The following is an 18971-nucleotide window of genomic DNA, read 5'->3' on the forward strand; positions in this document are numbered from 1 at the left end:
GGGGAACCCCAGCTCTCCCTGCGCTCGTCACTGAGCCCTATAAATAGCTCAGCTAAGTCCCCGTCTCCGCCGGAGTCGCCTTCCCTGGGGCGAGGAGTAAGGCGGGTGTGGTAGATGCCCCCCCCGCCCCGGTTGAATCCTTCCCGGGGTTTCTCTTCCTTCCGCAGCCCCTCCTGGGCACCGCTGCACCGACCCCGGGAGACGCGCGTGCGGCCACGCAGCAGGACCCCGGCGCCTCCGCCCCCGCCCGCCCCCTGCCTGCTCCCCCTGCCCCCCCCCCCGCCTGGCACCCCCGCGGACCCCCTGCCCCGCGCCTGCTCCCCCTGCCCCCCCGCCTGGCACCCCCGCGGACCCCCTGCCCCGCGCCTGCCCCCCCTGCCCCCCCCCGCCTGGCACCCCCGCGGACCCCCTGCCCCGCGCCTGTCCCCCCTGCCCCCCCTGCCCCCCCAGCCTCCGGGGGCGGCCGCGCAGCCCCGCCCCGCCCCCCGCGGCCCCGCCCCCGCCCCGCCCGCGGCCCCGCCTCCCCCGCCGCCGGCCGCCAGTCCGGCCGCCAGTCCGGCCGCCAGTCCCGCCCGTGCGCCCGGCCAGCGAGGGGCCGCGGGGCGTGCGCACCGGCGAGTCCGGGGTAGCGCGCGTGGGCGGCGGGGCGGGGCGGGGGTCCCCGGGACCCGCCGCTGAGCAGGCCGGCGTGCGGCGGGACGGCCAGCGCTGCCGTTCCTCCGGGAGCCCAACGCCGTTCCCGCGCCGCCACGATGATCCCCCCGAGCGGCGCCCGCGAGGACGGCGTGGACGGGCTGCCCCGGGAGGCGCCGAGCGCCCAGCAGCCGCCCTCTCCGGCGTCCAGCGGCAGCCAGGAATCCAAGGTACCGCGCGCACTCGCCCCCAGAGACACGGGCGCCCTCCCCTCCTGCCCTCCCCCGGCCCGCCGTCGCGTCCCCGACTGGCGCGCGGGCCGGCGGGAGACGCGCCCCTGGTGGCACCCGGGCGCCCCGGGACTTGAGTCGGGCCGGACTCGCAGGAAGGCTGCTGGACCGCGTCGCGTGGACGCAGCCTCCTGCCCACGCAGAGCCGAGGCCGCGCGGGCCTGTCCCCGGAGCGCACGCCGGGCCCTGCGCGCCGACTCCGCGCTCAGAGGCCGCTTTCCGGGGTGGTAGGTGGCTGGCTTGGTGGCGCTGCGCGTTCAAGCCGCTGGCGCCCGGAGCGCGTGTAGGTGGGAAGCGGCTGCCGAAGGCTGGTAGACAGCGAGGGATACACGTCCAGGGAAGCCGGGGCCCCCGGGCCAGCAAGGGGCTGCCTGTATCACAGGGGTCCCCTGGAACGTTTGCTTAATTCAGGGGCTCACCCCTGACTTCGGAAAAGCTAAGCAAAGGGAAAAGCCGCGTTCGTGGGAAAGTTGATGTTCCTCTCGTGGAAGTTAATACGTGGAGCGCTTACACTTGCTTTTATGAGTTACACCAACACGCGTACACAAAGCCACCCCCGCAGCACCTCTCTGCACGGTTCCACCTCCCCCGAGACGCTCGTGGGTGCCAGGCACATGTTTGGAAACCCTGGAAGAGGACCACGTACAGTGTGGCTGCTGGCAGCGACGTGCCAAGTGGCATCCCAGCCTGGGGTGAAGATCGTGGGATGGAGTTGGTGGGTATATGGATTTAAGTGCAGGGCTCCTGGCTCTATTCAGGTCTCGGTGTGAGCTCCCCAGGCGTCTTCGAGTCCAGCAGCTCCTGCGTGGGAGGAAGGAAAGGGGCATGCGGGTGGGAGGGCAGGCCACACGGGGCAAAGTCGCAGCCCTCCCTCCCTCTCCAAACATCCCTCAAAGCCGTTGGCAAATCAGCAGGTTCAAAACCACAGCCATGTGGCTCGTGGTTGAAGAGATGCTGGCCACTATACACATCTCAGCCTCTGGGAGTTAACCATCAAAGAGAGCTTTGCATTATCTTTTTTATTTTATTATTTTATTTTATTTTATTTTATTTCATTTCATTTTACTTTATTGTCAGTGTCTGATCTGGGACACATGCATCAACTTTTCTAAATCTCGTTGGAAATGGGGCAAAAGCCCTCCCCCGCCCTCTTCCAGAAGCACTGTGAAGAGTTCATGAACTGACCCAGTACAACGCAGGAACTCAATCAATGTCTACCCGTTTCCTTCCTTCCACAGATGATCCACTCCATTGCAGTCTCACCCCTGCACACACACACCACCTGTCCTCTGACTGGAAGGTTCTGGGCATGTCATTGTCTGTTATTGACCATCAGCCGCCTGAGGGGTGTGGGTTCGTGGCCGTTTCAGAGATGACTTAGAATACTGTAAATGAATGCAGCAAAACTCAAGAGTGAAACCAGTACTAAACTTTTTGCATTGGGCACGTTGCCCCCACTGTAGGTGTGTTCTGGAGAGAGCTGAGTATTTGCGTATGCAGCAGCATGGTTTAAACACACTGTATGGATCTGCTATTTATAGGTATCCCAATGCAAATCCTTTGGCAGAGGAAACACTACATATGCGATACCCATAATTATCCACTGATTTCTCTGACTATGGTTTCAAATTCTGTACATGCCAATTTTTCCCGAAGTGGTCTACGCACCTGAAGTGCACGTATATGTTCCGAAATTCATTGTCATGGCTTATGTGTTCTTATCGGTGGAGATGGGCCGTGGGGGGCCATGAACCTCAGGAAACTGAATGCAGAGTAGTGTGCCCAAAAGTGAGCATCGGTGATATTCTCAAAGTCCGTGCTCAGAAAGGTCAAACCACCCGTATGGAGGAATATGAGGTAAGGGGGCCGGAGGGCATTAAACAGGAACAGAAGAAGGTTCTATTCTACACCAGGAGTGCCAGATTTGAGAGCTCATTGCCGTTCGCAGGGATGAGAGCATCATAAGGAAAGTATGAACAAGGCATTAGTAGTCATTCCACCTCACTCCTCGGAATCATCTGTGAAAATACCACGTCTTAGGCTCTCTGGGCATTGAGCTTCCTCAAGAAAGACTTAAAATTACTTCCTAGGGGCGCCTGGGTGGCTCAGTCGATTAGGCGTCCGACTTCAGCTCAGGTCGTGATCTCATGGCTTGTGGGTTCGAGCCCTGCTTTGGGCTCTGTGCTGACAGCTCAGAGCCTGGGACCTGCTTTGGATTCTGTGTCTCCCTCTCTTTCTGACCTTCCCCTGCTCAAGCTCTCTCTCTCCCTCTCTCTCTCAGAAATAAATAAGATAAAATTACTTACTAAAAAAAAAAAAAAACAAAAAGTTTTCTTCTCTGATTATAAGGGTAACAAATACCCTTTGTAGAAATTTGAAAAGCCCGGACAAAAAAATAAAGAAAAATAAATCCCTCATTGGCTTACAATCCGAAGGCCCAAGGCAACTACTGATAATGATAACATTTTGATCTATGTTGTACATCTTTTTTTAAGATCTACTTTTATATTTACATAGTTGAGAGAACTGTGGTCAGCATCTGCTGAATGGGTGCAATATATCAGGTACAGCTTGACTCTTCACAATCACCCTTTGAGAGGGATGCCTGTTTCTAACAGTTTGTAAGGAAGGAAGGAGAAGCTCAGAGAGGTTAGGGGACTCACCCACCATCACAGAGCTAGTTGAGAGGCACAGGACAGAGCGCCAGGCACTATAGCTCTGGAGCCCAGCCCTCCACCTCAACTATGGGTTCTGCTTGCCGACTGTTTCCCATCCGCCTGGTCCCCCAACATTCCTAACCACATACTCCACATGCCACTCAACATCATTTACAGCAGTTTTCAGTCTTTTTTTTTTAAGAAGAAATCTTTGAAACTTAAATTGAGCCACATTATCATGTGAAATGATTAAAAATGAATTTTTGTCCAGCTTCTTTGTGTTTAGTTTTTCTACTCTTCTCCCTTTCCCCCTCCCCCGAAATATACTTAGGGAAACAATCAAATGGAACGTCACAGAATCATCTAGAAAAGGGGGCCACAATAAACCCTGTGGTCCAGAGAGTCCATTAGGAGGGGATGATGATGGCTCAGTGCACTGAGCCCATAGCATGTTTCCAGCAGTCCACTTTTTTTGCCGATTCTTTGGAATGCTACATTCTTGATTATGGGCATTGGAGATCATCAACTCTGAGTGTTTTTTAAATTATGGGTACTTTCTATTGTGTAAATTGATTTTTGTGTGGAAAATGTCAACATACACAAAAGCAGAGAGAACAGTATAAAGATCAATCAACCATGTAACTAATCACCTGGTTTCACCAATGTCCAATCCATGGATGATGTCATTTCATCTGTTATCTCTCACGACCACCACCATCCCCCCTCACACACACTGGATCCACTGAAAGCCAGTCCCAAACATCAAATCATTTCATCCACAAATATTTCAGGTTGTATCTCTAAAAGGTTTTTTGGTAAGCATAACTACCATAATCACATACTCACATACTTTTCTATCAAGGGTCAGTATATTCTTTGGGGGGTCCACAGATAGTCTTTGGAAGATTCGTGAACAACCAGAGCAGGCATTCAGAATCGTGCATTTAGGTGTAGATGTGCAGCATCTGGGGAAAGGATCCCTCGCTTAGATAAGATCCGTAAAGTATCTGTCACCCTCAATGGTTATTTAAATGTCCTCTCCTTTTCTCTCTTGAGGAAACAGAGGCCAAGAAGAAGAGGCAATGACTTGCCCAAAATCACCCATATCATCAGTGTCAGTGCTTTTGCTTAAGAACCCTGTCTTGGAGCTGAGTACCCCAGTATGGTTTCCCCAGAGCATATTCCTGTAAACAGAAGTAGTAATGCAGCTTATGTGGTTTTCTTTTTCATAAAACTAGTTGCACTGAAAGAGTCTGAAAGCCACCGATGAACCTCCCCCCTCTGTCTTTCCATTAACTATTCCAGAAAGACCACAACCTCATTTTTTTAAGTGCTGACAGAGAGCATGGAATACTAAGAAAAATATCAAGTTTCAGCGTCTCTTATTTCAATGAATATCTTTTCTCCTACTGACTTATTGGTGACATAGAAACCTTACTAGGGTCTAATATGAAGGTTTAATATGGAAGCCCTTTGCCATCACTTATATGACCCAAGGTCACATTTTGATGATGTGGAGAGATTGTAGGTTTTGAGGTCAAATAGACGAGAGTTGAGGTCTTTTCTTATCAGTTACCCTGCGGCTATGGGATAGTTGCCTAGCCTCTCTGAGCCTTGCTGCCTCGTCTCTAGAATGGGAATACTAATACCCAGTTGGCATGGTGTTTTTCTTGTTTTTGGTAAGGCCAGTGACCTAATATGTTTTAAGCGTTTATAAGCATGTAACATTATTTGCTTTCTCTTCCTGCTTCACAGTAGGTGACTTCTGTCAGTAGCCAACCCTGAGTATCATCACTGGAATCATTCCAGTAACCAAAACTGATACTCCGATAGCATAACTGAGCTTTCTCCCTTTGGACTTTGCTGATGCCGTCGACTGCAGAGAGCTTTCAGCTGAGTTGTTTTGTATCCCCAGGAAGATAAGCCATAGATAACTCACCAGCCTGTGGCTTCCATTTTGAAAGGTGATATAAGCCACCCAGTGGCCCATTGGAGTCGTGAACCAAAGACTCCCCTTATTCCTGGATGGTTCTCTCTGAACTTGGACCACCATCCAAGCTAGGGAGAAGAACTCTCTAACCATGAGTATTCATCTTCCAGAAAGGTTTGTGTCCATCAATCAGCAGCTATTAATTGAGTGGCTTCTTTGTGCCAGCCTGTCCCATACAGATACATGAAGCTATTATTGGTAAGGATGTTAACTTCTGCTCAGGGGAGAGGGTGAAACCTTGGCTTGCATCCAGAGCTCTTGGGGAGTCCAGTCCACAGGTTAGACCACTAAACTGCAATCTCTGAATGAGGGCCCCAAGCCTCAGTACTGTTGTAGAGCTTCCTTAGTGATTTCATTGGACAGCCAGGTTTGACAAACACTGGTGTAGACCGTCAGAGGAACTGAACAGAGAGTGAGAATTGAGTAAGAATGGTAGACTGTCAAGAGTCTCTTCTTTCCAACCGCTGTACCTGAAAGAAGCATTTGTAATTATTCTCTCTTCTTCCCTTCCCATTTATCATTCGTTCCAAAGACAAGACTCTGGCAGTAGTGACCTACTGTTGACGTCCATATTGCCAATTAATCTTAAGCATTCCTCTGATGCAGCTGGATTTACAAGGCAAACTCTCCCCTTATTGTGTTGTTTTCATAATCAAAAATAATAAGTACTCATTGAAAACTGGAAAACAATAATATAGAGAAAAATTTCTTTATCACACAACGACTTAGAGATAAGTACAGTATCATAACTTGTTTTTCATTTACATCTCCTTTATACATGTGCACACACATACTTGAAACAAAATTGGAAGAGCACACACTACATAAATGCATATTGTACTTTTTCTTGAACCTCATGTTACACATAAACTTCCCTTATACTCTTAGATGATCAATAACATGAATATTAAAAATGATACAATATTCTACCTCATTGCTATGCCACATCTATGTCATTAGTCCCTTCTGACTGCATATTTAGTTAGGTTCTTTGTCCCTTTCACATATTTTTAAAACATTGAAATTTATATCCTGATATATAACCATTTGAATATATTTCTGACTGTATTCATAGGAAATAGAGTCTGTGGGTCCAGATATAAACACTTATGAGGTCTTTTATTCTCATTGACACAGCACCCTCAAGAAAGACTATTATCATAGCTTTTCATTGCTTTGTCAGCTTTTTTACTGAAATATGACATCATACCAAAAAATGGACACATCATAAGATTCCAGCTTAATTAATTTTCAAAGAACAAACTTGTTGTGGAAACAACGTAAAACTCAAGACCTAGAATGTTACCAGCACCATAGAATCTCCCTCAGACCCCCTTCTATCTCTCCCTCCCCAAAGGTAAATATTCTTCTAACAACATAAATTAATTTCCATTATGTGAACTTTATGGAATCATGTAGCGAATACTCTTTTATTCCTGGCTTCTTTCACTTAGTATGCTGTGAGCTTCGTCTATGCTCTTGCACATAGCAGTCATTTGCGTTTTCATTGCTCTATAGCATCCCACAGTATGAATCATCCACTGTCTATCCGCTCTAACTGATGACAAACATTTGGATTGTTTCCTGGTTTTGGCTGCTGTGAGTGGTACCGCTGTGATCATTCTTACATCCTTTACGGCACATCTGTTGGAACAGCATTGCTGGGTTGTAGGGCAGACATGTGTTCAGCCTCGGTGATATTGTCAACCTCCCAAAGCCGCGGCACCAATTCACACTCCCTCTAGCAATGTGAAGAGCATTGAGCTCATCCTATGAGCCCTTGGTATTGTCTTTTTCGTTTCCGCCATCCTCATAGGAGATTAATGGCATCCCACTGCGTTTTGAACTTGTATTTCCACAATGAATAATGAATTTGGCAGTTAGCAGGTTTTGTGCTTTTTGGCACTTGAATGTTCTCTTGTGTGAAGTCGTCGTTCAAGTCTTCCGTCTATTTTCCTATGAGGCTGTCTGTCATTTTCTTTTCAATATATAGGAATTCGTCACGTAATTCTAGATACAACTACTTTCAGAGATAAATGTATTGGAGATATCTTCTCCTACTCTACACCTTACCTCGTCTCTTCTTAACAGGAATTCCTACTCAATTAGTCAATTTGTTAATTTCCCCTCTTGCGGTTGTTAGTGCTTTCTGTGCTCTGCTTATGAAATCTTTGCTTACCCAAGAGTCCTGGAGGTATTCTCTTATATTCTTTCCCAGAAATGTTATTGTTTTGCCCCTCACACATGGGTCTATAATCCATCTGGAATTGCTTTTTTGGTACGGTGTGAGATCAAGATTCATGATGGAACTGTGTTGCCTCCTTTGCTCTTCCAGTGACATATACCATCAAATGTGTCTGTATCCCAGGGCGTCATTAACTGAGAACCTAATTTTATGTTACTTTTTCAGTTTGGGGGTTTTTCAGACCAAATCGTGTTATATAAATTTGAGCTTAAAATCTGTGTAAAGGCAATCTGTGATTATGAATTCTCAGGAAACATGTATGTTCCACATTACATGTATGTATTTTCCACTTTAAGGCTATGCTAAGATTTCTTTATCTTCAACCCAAGTTGGTGAGACATTTTCCAGTTCCTTCTTTCTTTCTTTCTCAAATCTCCACTCTATTTAGGCATCAAAATTCAATCCCTCTAAGTTTTTTTTTAATTGGTGGTAAAATAAGAATAACATACACAACATACTATTTACCATTTTAATCATATTTTTTAAATTTTACATTCATTGTTTATTTTTTTTGTATAGTTTATTGTCAAGTTTAACCATATTTTTAAGTGTACATTTCTGTGACATGAAGTAGTCAAGCTATTGTGTAGCCATCGCCACCGTCCATCTCCATAACTTTTCACCTTCCCAAAAGGAAACTCTGTACCCATTAAACAATTATTCCCCATCTGCTTTTCCCAGACTCTGACAACTACCATTTCTAGTTTCCAATTCTAAGAGTTGGACACTCTAGGTGCCTCCTATCAGAGGGATCACATAACATTGGCCACTTTGTCATGGGCTTATTTCACTTACCACAAATCTTTAAGGTTCATTCATGTTTTGGAATATGTCAGAATCTCCTTCTCTTTTTAAGACTGAATAATGTTCTGTTATATGAGTATATCACATTTTGTTTATCCATCCACCCATCAACGGACATTTGAGTTGTTTCCACCTTTTGGCTATTGTGAATAGTACCATTATGAACTTGGATATACATGTATCAGCTCAAGTCCTGGCTTTCATTTCTTTTATGTCTATGACCCAAAGAGTGATTATTATATTACATAGTAATTTTTGTGTTTAATGTTTTGAGGAATCATCATATTGCTTTTACCACTGGCTGCACTGTTTGTTTTTGTTTTTTTGTAAGCAAAGCTTTATTTTTTTAAATAGTTCATTGTCAAGTTGGTTTCCATTTAATACCTAGTGCTCATCCCAACAAGTGCCCTCCTCCATGCCCATCACCCCCCTCTCCCTCCCCCCTACCCCCATCGGTCCTTAGTTTGTTCTCAGCATTCAAGAGTCTCTCATGGTTTGCCTCCCTCCCTCTCCTCCCTTATTTCCCCCCGTCTTCTGCCCCACGGTCCTCCGTTAAGTTCCTCCTAATCCTCCTATACGTGCAAACATATGGTAGCTGTCCTTCTCTGCCTGACTTATTTCGCTCAGCATAACACCCTTAAGGTCCATCCATGCTGCTACACAGAACAGATTTCATTATTTCTCATTGCCATGGAGTATTCCATGGTATAGATAAACCACATCTTCTTGATCCATTCGTCTGTTGATGGACACTAAGGCTCTATCCATGTTTTAGCTATTGTAGAGAGTGCTGCTATGAACATTGGGGTACATGTGCCCCTGAGCATCAGCACTCCTGGATCCCTTGGGTAAATTCCTAGCAGTGCTATTGCTGGGTCCTAGGGGAGTTCTATTGTTAATTTTTTGAGGAACCTCCACCCTGTTTTCCAGAGGGGCTGCACCAGTTTACATGCCCACCAACAGTGTAGGAGGGTGCCCGTGTCTCCACATCCTCGCCAGCATCTAGAGTAAACTGATTTGATCATTTTAGCCACTCTGACAAACGTGAGATGGTATCTCAGTGTGGTTTTGATTTGTATTTCCCTGATGAGGAGGGATGCTGAGCATCGTTTCATGTGTCTGTTGGCCATCTGGGTGTCCTCTTTGGAGAAGTGTCTGTTCATGTCTTCTGCCCATTTCTTTACTGGATTGTTTGTTTTTCGGGTGTAGAGTTTGGTGAGTTCCTTATAGATTTTGGATACTAGCCCTTTATCTGATATGTCATTTGCAACTATCTTTTTCCATTCCGTCGGTTGCCTGTTAGTTTTACGGATTGTTTCCTTTGCCGTGGCTGCACCATTTTAGATTCACAGCAGCAATACACAAGGGCTCCAGCTTTTCTGCATCCTCTCCAACACTTGTTATTTTCTGTTTTGTTTTGTTTTGTTTTTTATCCTAATGGGCGTTAAATGGTATCCCACTATGGCTTTTATTTTGCATTTCCCTAATGGTAAGTTGAGCATCATTTCACGTACATATTGGCCATTTGTATATCTCCTTTGGAGAAAAGTCCACTTAAGGCTTTTGCCCATTTTTTAATCAAGTTGTTTGAGCTGTTTGATTTTTGAGTTATAGTATCATAGCCTTTGAAATCAGAAAACTTGAAAGCCAAAGACATATGGGATTTTCTTATTGTTTTAATTACACACAGGGTTAGTTTTGTGTTTTAAAAAATAGTTGTCTTTTTTCTTTTGCATATTATCTGCTCACTTCCTTGTCCATTTTAATAGAACATTCAACCATTTCCTATTGATTTTTAAATTATTTATAAATATTAAAACGATGATCTTTCATAGCTGTTGTAACATTTTCCCAGACTGAAATTTGCTTTTTCATTTTATTACATTTTCAATATAGAAGATTTCTTTTGTGTTGTTAAAAGTCTCAGATTTATTTAGCTCTGGCTTCTTTTTCCCCACATATTTAGAAAGGTCTAAATATTATCCTGTTTGTTTCTCTGGGAAACAAACCTGGGAAAAGATAAATATTAACCTGTTTGTTTCTCTAAACCCTTAAAATATACTTGTTAATTTTATCACCTTACCCCATCTGGAATTTATGGTGTTATGTGGTATGGAAGAACTCTAATTTTTTCCCCCAATGATTAATAAGTATTTCTAAATCATTTGCTGAATAATTCATCCTTTTCTCGCTGATTTGAAATGCTACATTTATTATGTAATAAATGCTAATATGTACTAAGTTCTCCTCAAGAGTCATCTGTTAAATTCTAGTGATTTTGCATATATTACTATAGAGTACTTTGACATTACTGTCATAAGGTTTTAATTATTGTAGCTTTATAATAGATAATTGGTAGTACAAGAACCATCCTGGGAATTTTATTAATTTAGCTGCGAACCTTTTTTGTTTTTTCATCAGGTCCTAAAAATAATATTTAGAAAGTAATTGCATGAAACTTGGAAGATCGTTTCAATGAAATCTTGACAAGTAACGGGATTTCTTATCCAGGAACATAGCATACAACTTTCACTATTGACGTGTCTTTTATGACACTCGGAAGTGCTTGGGAGTTTTCCTCAAATACTCTTTGCCCAACTCTCTGTTAGGTATTGTCTGGGTATTTTATACTCTGGGCTGCAGTTATGAGCCATCCCTCTCCCCATCCCTGGTAAGAACGGACCTATAGGAAATTTGTTTTATATTAGTTTTATGATTTAAGATCTTTTAGATTCCATTCCTTATTCATCAGTGAAGAAATACAGTGTCGCTTAGTGGTCCAAATCACACGGTGCCACTTTGAGAGGACACTTAACAAGCCTCCCTGCCCTTCACTTTCCTGAGCTTCACTGTTCTTTCTGGAAAGTCTGCATAATCCCGCCTGTAGCAGCATCGGTAGAGTTAAACTAATGAGGGTATGCTAAGTGCTTACCACAGTGTCTGTATAAGTATGTAGAATAAGTAAATGCTAGCTATTATTATTAGATTATCATAATCCCTGTAATAATCATTTTGCCTCTCTAAATATAACTTTCATGTTTGGAGGTGGGGGGGTAGAGTAGGCTTGGGACAAGGGCTTATTGCATGAGAACTCCCCAAATAAGGTAAATATTAGTGGAGGTATGGAGCTAATACCTGGCTTACTTTAAATGCCAACACTGTTGTGGTGTGAAGGCACACTGTCTATAAGTGTTTATTGTACAGTGTTAGTGCTAAGGGGTGGCCTTAGCGCTCCTGTTTATCAACCCCCTGTGAACGCCACTGCAAATTTACATATTCAGCCTAAGAAATAGAAGATGGTGTTTTGCAAATTTAATGTCAAGACAAATCCGCACATTTACATATTCAGCCTAAGAAATATAAGGTGGTGTTTTGCAAATTTAACTTCAAGACAAATCCATCTCCAACTAAATCATTCCTTAAGACCTCCTTCTATACAGATTCCAGACTTCCCACTCATGTTCACAATTAAACTGAGACAGTCGCTCTTGTGTTAAGATGGGTAAGGTTCTTAGCTGACTAAGAATTTCCATCAGGAATGGATGTGGAATTGTTTCCAGTGATTTTTTGGCAAGTATGAGAGGAGTCATGTGATTTTTTTTTTCTTGTCCTTTGGCCTCTTTATGTGATGGATTATATTAATAGATAGCCTAATATTAAACCCTTCTTACATTCCTGGAAAAGATCCTACTTGGCCATGAGGATTTTCTTTTAATAAACTGCTGGGATCTGATTGCCAATACCTTATTATTTTTACATGTATATACATAAGGGAGATTGTTCTGTAACTGTGACTTTGTGTTCTTGGTCAGATTTTAATTTTAAGGATATGCCAAGCTTTAAAAATCAATTTGAGAAGATGCCCGTGGAGGCTTTCGTTGGTTTTGTTTTTATTTTTTCTGTGGAACAATTTGTAGAACCCAGAGCCCCTCATTTAATGTTTGGAAAAAAAGAAAGAACCTGCTAATAATATCTAGACCTAACACCTAATTTTTCTTTCAAAAAATTTTTGAAGACATTTTTTTTCCATCTTATTCTATTCTCTCTCACTTTTTTTTTTTTTTTACAAATTGGCATGATTCAGGTTTGTTAATTTGTTTTTTTCCAGAAAATTATTCATTTCCTTTAAATCGTAACATCTCTGGATGAGTTGCTGCAGAACAGCCCTGCACCTTCCCTCAGTCTCTTCCTCCCCTCACTTTCTCTAGCGGGGTCCCCATGTGCCCCTGGGCTCCACACGCCCGGTTTTGCAGCTCTCTGTGTTTCTATAGCATCCGTGCCTTGATCTGGGCTGGAATCGGGAGCGTTAAACACCAGCGCTCCCTCCTTAAATCTCTGCCTTCATTGATTCCCTTCCTCTTGCCGGAACAGTTCCTCTCTGCTCCTTCGGGCCCTCGCTTCCCCCCCAACCATCACTCAAGTGTTGGTCTTCCCAGCACCCCGCTGTCAGCCTTCAGCCCTTCTCACTCCCCACAGTCTCTCTGCCTCCCCCCCGGCACATCTTAACCTGTTTCCATTTCACCCGCCAGCTGGTAACTTCCAGATCTGAATCCAACACAGATGTCAGTCTTCCGAGCTCTGGACCGACACAGCCAGCCACCTTGTAGATGGCTTGTCACGATGCCCTCCGCACCTTTTAAATTCAGCCCGCCCTCAACCCAGCTCCTCATTCTCCACTCCGGTGCCAGCCCAGCTCTCCATGTCTTCTCATCTGTGGGTGAGCATCATCCACGCGGTCAGCCAAGCCAGAAAACCTGAAGTCAGGTGACCTTCGATGACCACCCCCCCAGGGAGCCTGAGTGGAGAGGCTGCTCGGCAGCGGGTAGACAGGAGACCAGATGTCCGTCAGCCCCCAGGGGGTGCTTCACTGATCTGAAAACGATACTCACCTGTGCTGCCTATTGCTAACGGCCCGTAGCCGAAGGTCCAGTCAGCATGTCCCCTCGGGTCTGGCTGCAGCTGTGACCACAGCCCGGAGGACCGAGGTCAGACACAAGAGAAAGAGGCAAGGGACCCGGAACAGGGACGCCCACCAAACCGACAGAGTAGTGGAAAGAGGGACTAGGGGACCGTGTGGCCCTGGACCCCCACTCGCCCCGCCTCCGTCTCCAGCACTCAGGTGTATCAGAGAAGAGTAAGTTGGAGAACTTGAGAATCCCCACAACCCCAGTGATGTGGCCACCAGAGGGAGCCCGAGGCAGAGCCCCATCCGGTCACAGGGTACCGTGCCCGCCCTGCACACGTCTGCCCGTCTGCTGACCCAGCACTGTCTGCACCCCCCCAGGGTCAGCACCCCCCACTCTGCCCTCTGCGGCTCACTCTCCAGCAAAATCCCCTCTCTTCTCTCCTCAGCCTTCTCCTTGGTGTGCCTTCACCTCTTGCCGTGACTCCCAGTGCTCGCAGGCCTCCGGGCAGTGGCCCTTCCCTCCTTCCTTGGCCCTGGTAGTTGGGGAGGCGCCTTCACTACTGCTTCCAGACTCTTGTCTCTCCTCCTATGAAACCTGTGGATTTAAAATCCCGCTCCCACCACTGCCATCCGCAGTCATCTGCCTGCCCCGCCGGGTGGCTCTATTCCCCACGATGCCAGAGCCAGGCCCTCTCTCTCCCATCCCAGCCTCACTCCTGGCCGGACCATTGGTGATGGTCATGCACTATAGATGACTCTTCCAAACATCCTGGGTTTTCCAGTCCTTCAGCAAGCTTTTCTCCTCCTAAGGTCTCGTCTTCCATTGTCTTCTATGTCACCACCCGCCTCTGTGCTCATTCCCAGGACTCTGCCCAGCGGTCTCCCCTGCAGCCTCCCTATTCTGTGACCGCCATCTAGCATCTCTCCATCTAATTCCCTCTGACACCTCTACTCCAGGAATATTCCGGCCCGACCAGAGCATAAAACCCATTAACTGGTGAGCTCGCACTGCCTTTTCTCTGTCCCTCGCGCATTTCAGGTTCTCAGATTCCTTTTTGTCATCATCATAATTACTCCCTTGCAAACACGCTGAACTACTGCGCCCTTCTGTCCCTTTGTTCGGAGTCACCTCGAGAAACATCAACTCTGCCTCGAGCCAGTTTCCCACCTACTCCATACCCACACTTCTGGAGAAAGTAGAGAAGACAGATCATAAACAAGGTGACAGAATGCATAATGTTATTCCAGGCAGTGCTCAGGCTCGGTGGAAGGGCGCAGTGTGGGAGCACGTAGCCTTGAAGAGCTATTTGACTTTTCGGATCAGGGACGGACTCGATGAAAAAGTGACATTGAGTCCGAGACTGGAATAGAGTGAGGCTTCCAGCTGTCATTTCAAGATCTAGGGTGAGAGCAGAGGAGGAAAGAGATCTGGGCAGAGCCTTGGGTGGGAACGAGTTTGCATTTTTGAGGAGCAGCAAGAAATGTTGGGTGCTTGTCGCTGAGCGCTGAGTCCAGAAAGCAATACCTCTAAAGAGGTAAGTCAAAGGGCTAGAACTGTACTGTCCAGTATGGTAGCCATGACGTGTGTGCAGCTACTTGATATCAAGTTAGTTAAAAACTGGGTTCTTTCATCCTGCTAGTCACATTTCAAATACTTGTAATCTGTGGCTGGTGGTTCCTACATGAGACACTGTGGATTGTGGAACATTCTTATCATTGTAGAACATTCTTAGAGACAGTGCCAGCTAAATCCCGTGGGTCTCTAATGGCCATGCTATGGAATCTGGATTTCGCTCTCACTTTAGGCGGTGCGACTGTAGCATAGCAAGAGTGGAAATGAGGAGGCCGGTTAGAGAGCTGTAGCAGTCCAGATCAGGGAGAGTGGTGTGTTGGCCCGGGTATTCATTGGCGGAATATTTAAGAAGGGCAACAAGTTTCAGGATACATTTTGAAGTAGAATCAATGAGATTTGCTCTGAATGTGATACGAGGTGAGAGGGAGAAAGAAGAATTAGGGCTGCTTCCTAAAAAGTGAAAGGGGGGAAGCCCTGTGCAAACATGACTGGCTAGCCATCGCAGTGAACTTCAAGAACACGGAGCGTGAATTTAACCTTATGGATGACCTTTCCAAGATGGAGACAGTACGATTGGCTTCAGTGGTTTTGCACAGGGGGAAGAGTGAGTCGGGAAAGCTGACGGGGTCAGATGGACGTCTTAGAAGCTGCTCAGAGGAGGGGCGCCTGGGTGGCTTAGTCGGTTGAGCGTCCGACTTTCGCTCAGGTCATGATCTCGCGGTTCGTGGGTTCGAGCCCCGCGTCGGGCTCTGTGCTGGCTGCCGGCTCAGAGCCTGGAGCCTGTTTCAGAGTCTGTGTCTCCCTCTCTCTCTGACCCTCCCCTGTTCACGCTGTCTCTCTCTATCCTAGAAATAAAAAAATAAAAAAAAATAAAAAATAAAAAAAGAAGCAGCAGCTGCGCAGAGGAGAGAGTTGGATTTGACAAGTGAGGACAGGAGGAACCATTAATGTTGCAGCAGTGAAGTGGCAGGCGGATTGGCATGGAGAGAACCAAAATCAGGGAGGTGAACAATCCAGTCTCGAGAAAACGCAGAGGGGGAGACGGAAGCAAGGGGGGAAAGCAAGCGTGGGAGGACTTTCAAAGGCAAGGCCAGTGCCTGGTCCCTCCACAGAGAGCCACATTGCACAGGTGGAGGCTGGGGTCAACCAGGAAGACCCTTACCTGGCCAGAGGCTCCAGGGGATGGCCAGAGAAATTGAATAGCAATTCCAAGATCAGAGCCCGAACACGGAGATGGACCAGCCCAAAGGGTGAGATAAGAAGGCAAGAGAGCAGAGAGCGGATGTCAGCAGTGAAGGAAAGAAGGGTCAGGATGGAGTGCGGTGCAAAGGCATCGAGAATCAGGATCGTGAACTCTTCAGTGAAGCTCTTCTCCGTGACCGTTAGTTGTGAGGATTGGTTGTTAGTCACCATAATCTACATTCACATCTCCTCACGTGACAAGAAGAACACAGCACGGGCCAGAGTCATCCTACAAGAGGATACGTTTTTTGGCTTCTCTCCACAAAACTGAAATCCAGGTGAGGAGTGAGGAGAATTAGAATAATCCAGGGTCTTTCTGATAAATAATAGCTGTTATCACTGTAATAGGAAAATCTCCCTGATGATAGTTTTTCCAGAAGTCTGTTTCCTCCCTTCCTCCACTAGTCTTACTCTGAAAGCTCAACGGAAGCCCCCACCCTGAAGTTTAATAAGCTTAATGAGATTTTCAGACCGATTTCCCTAACTACATCTTTTTAGATGATGGGAAACAAAGGTTTCTTCAAGAAGAGCACATGTGACTTAAATATACACAGAAAAAAATAATTATAAATTGGACCTCTGTTCATTGAACAGTATTTTCCTACTGACTTTTATTAAGACATTGGAGATGAAGTTCCTCGGAAAAAATAATAATAACCCCATGATACCAATGCAGTATATCTTTTAAATTAGATTTATGATGGGAAAATGCTAGCGATGATTTGCTGATAACATTAATACTACCATGAAAACTTAGTTACTTAGTTACAAACTTAGTTACTACGTTTTGCTCTAGGAGCATTTTCTTGGAGTTCCATATTTTGGGGGAAGTGAGTTCCTTCCGTCTCAAAGAAGTCCCGGGAAACCTTACCTGGCAAGGATGCTCAGAGACGAGTCATCCTGGATAGTCAAGCCTTCTGATGACAGCATGTCCTCTCGTGTGCCAGGGATTTCCCTGTTGAGAATTGTGCTTGCAAATCTCCCTGTAATCTGGTTCACGTTGCCCTGCTTTCTTTTTTTTTTTTTTAATAGTTTATTGTCAAGCTGGTTTCCATATAACACCCAATGATCATCCCCACAAGTGCCCTCCCCCATACCCATCACCCCCCCTTCCCCTCTCCCTTACCCCTATCAGCCCTCAGTTTGTTCTCAGCATTCAAGAGTCTCTCATGGTTTGCCTCAAAACCAGAACATGCCACATGGAATTTCATTCACATGTAACAGAGCTGCGCATGCCCTGTCAAATTTCAGAGCGATTACATTGTTCTTGTCGTTTGCTTTTCCTGATTACTCGGCATTACCATTTAAACGCAAGTTATTGAAATTTATGCATGTAGGAGAGTTTTTGTTCCTTGTACAAAGGACTCTGTACTACTGTGCTCTCCTGGTTCTTGTGCCTGATTCTAACATTTTTCTGACTCTTCCTTCGCAAAGACCATTTCTCTCTGCAGACTGCTTTGAGGTTTTCAACTTGCTTCTTTTTTAAAAAATATGATTTATTGTCAAGTTGGCTGACATACAGTATGTAAATTGTGCTCTTTGTTTTGGGGGTAGATTCCGTGGTTCATCGCTTCCATACAACATCCAGTGCTCATCCCAACAAGTGCCCTCCTCAGTGCCCACCACCCACTTTCCCCTCTCCCCCACCCCCGTCAACCCTCAGTTTGTTCTCTGTATTTAAGGGTCTCATATGGTTTGCCTCCCTCCCTCTCTGTAACTATTTGTTTTCCCCTTCCCCTCCCCCATGGTCTTCTGTTGAGTTTCTCAAGATCCACATATGAGTGAAAACATGATCTCTGTCTTTCTCTGACTGACTTATTTCACTCAGCATAATACCTTCCAGTTCCATCCACATTGTTGCAAATGGCCAGATTTCATTCTTTCTCATTGCCACGGAGTATTCCATTGTGTAGATGAACCACATCTTCTTGATCCATTCGTCTGTTGATGGACACTTAGGCTCTTTCCATGTTTTGGCTATTGTGGAGAGTGCTGCTATGAACATTGGGGTACATGTGCCCCTCTGCATCAGGACTCCTGTATCCCTTGGGTAAATTCCTAGCAGTGCTATTGCTGGGTCCTAGGGGAGTTCTAGTGTTAAGTTTTTGAGGAACCTCCACCCTGTTTTCCAGATGGGCTGCACCAGTCTACATGCCCACCAACAGTGTAGGAGGGTGCCCGTTTCTCCACATCCTCACCAGCATCTGTAGTTTCCTGAGTTGTTCATTTTAACCACTCTGACTGGTGTGAGGTGGAATCTCAGTGTGGTTTTGATTTGTATTTCCCTGATGATGAGTGACGTTAGCATCGTTTTCATGTGTCTGTTGGCCATCTGGATGTCCTCTTTGGAAAAGTGTTTATTCATTCAACTTGCTTCTTCTAATTTGCTCTTGTACTGGAAGATCACTCATCAAACCAGTTGGAATTTCATGTTCCTTAAAACAGAATGGAAACTGAACCCTAAGGGACTACCAGGGAGATAAATAGAATATTTTTGGTTTTAAGGGTTTGAGTCCTTGTTTTTGATTTTTACCTAGTGATTGGTCTGGAAGTTCATCAGGCTTTTGCTTACATATCCCAGTTCTTGGCTGCATTTTCTACAAGCCAGTCTCTGAGTTCTTGACAGGTTTC

General features: G+C 45.8%; 1 protein-coding gene across 2 annotated transcripts in view; it reads left to right on the forward strand.

Annotated features, from left to right (window-relative positions):
- Positions 1-752: 752 nt before the first annotated feature.
- Positions 753-18971, forward strand: part of STAC (SH3 and cysteine rich domain) — a 145890-nt gene continuing 127671 nt past the window's right edge. For both annotated transcript variants that reach the window (XM_039237166.1, XM_039237167.1), the window contains exon 1: positions 753-863. In XM_039237166.1, the coding sequence (XP_039093097.1) occupies positions 753-863 (111 nt within the window). The remainder of the gene's footprint in view (positions 864-18971) is intronic.

Source organism: Hyaena hyaena, unplaced genomic scaffold (assembly GCF_003009895.1).
Source record: "Hyaena hyaena isolate Hyena2069 unplaced genomic scaffold, ASM300989v1 scaffold_121, whole genome shotgun sequence".
NCBI lineage: Eukaryota > Metazoa > Chordata > Mammalia > Carnivora > Hyaenidae > Hyaena > Hyaena hyaena.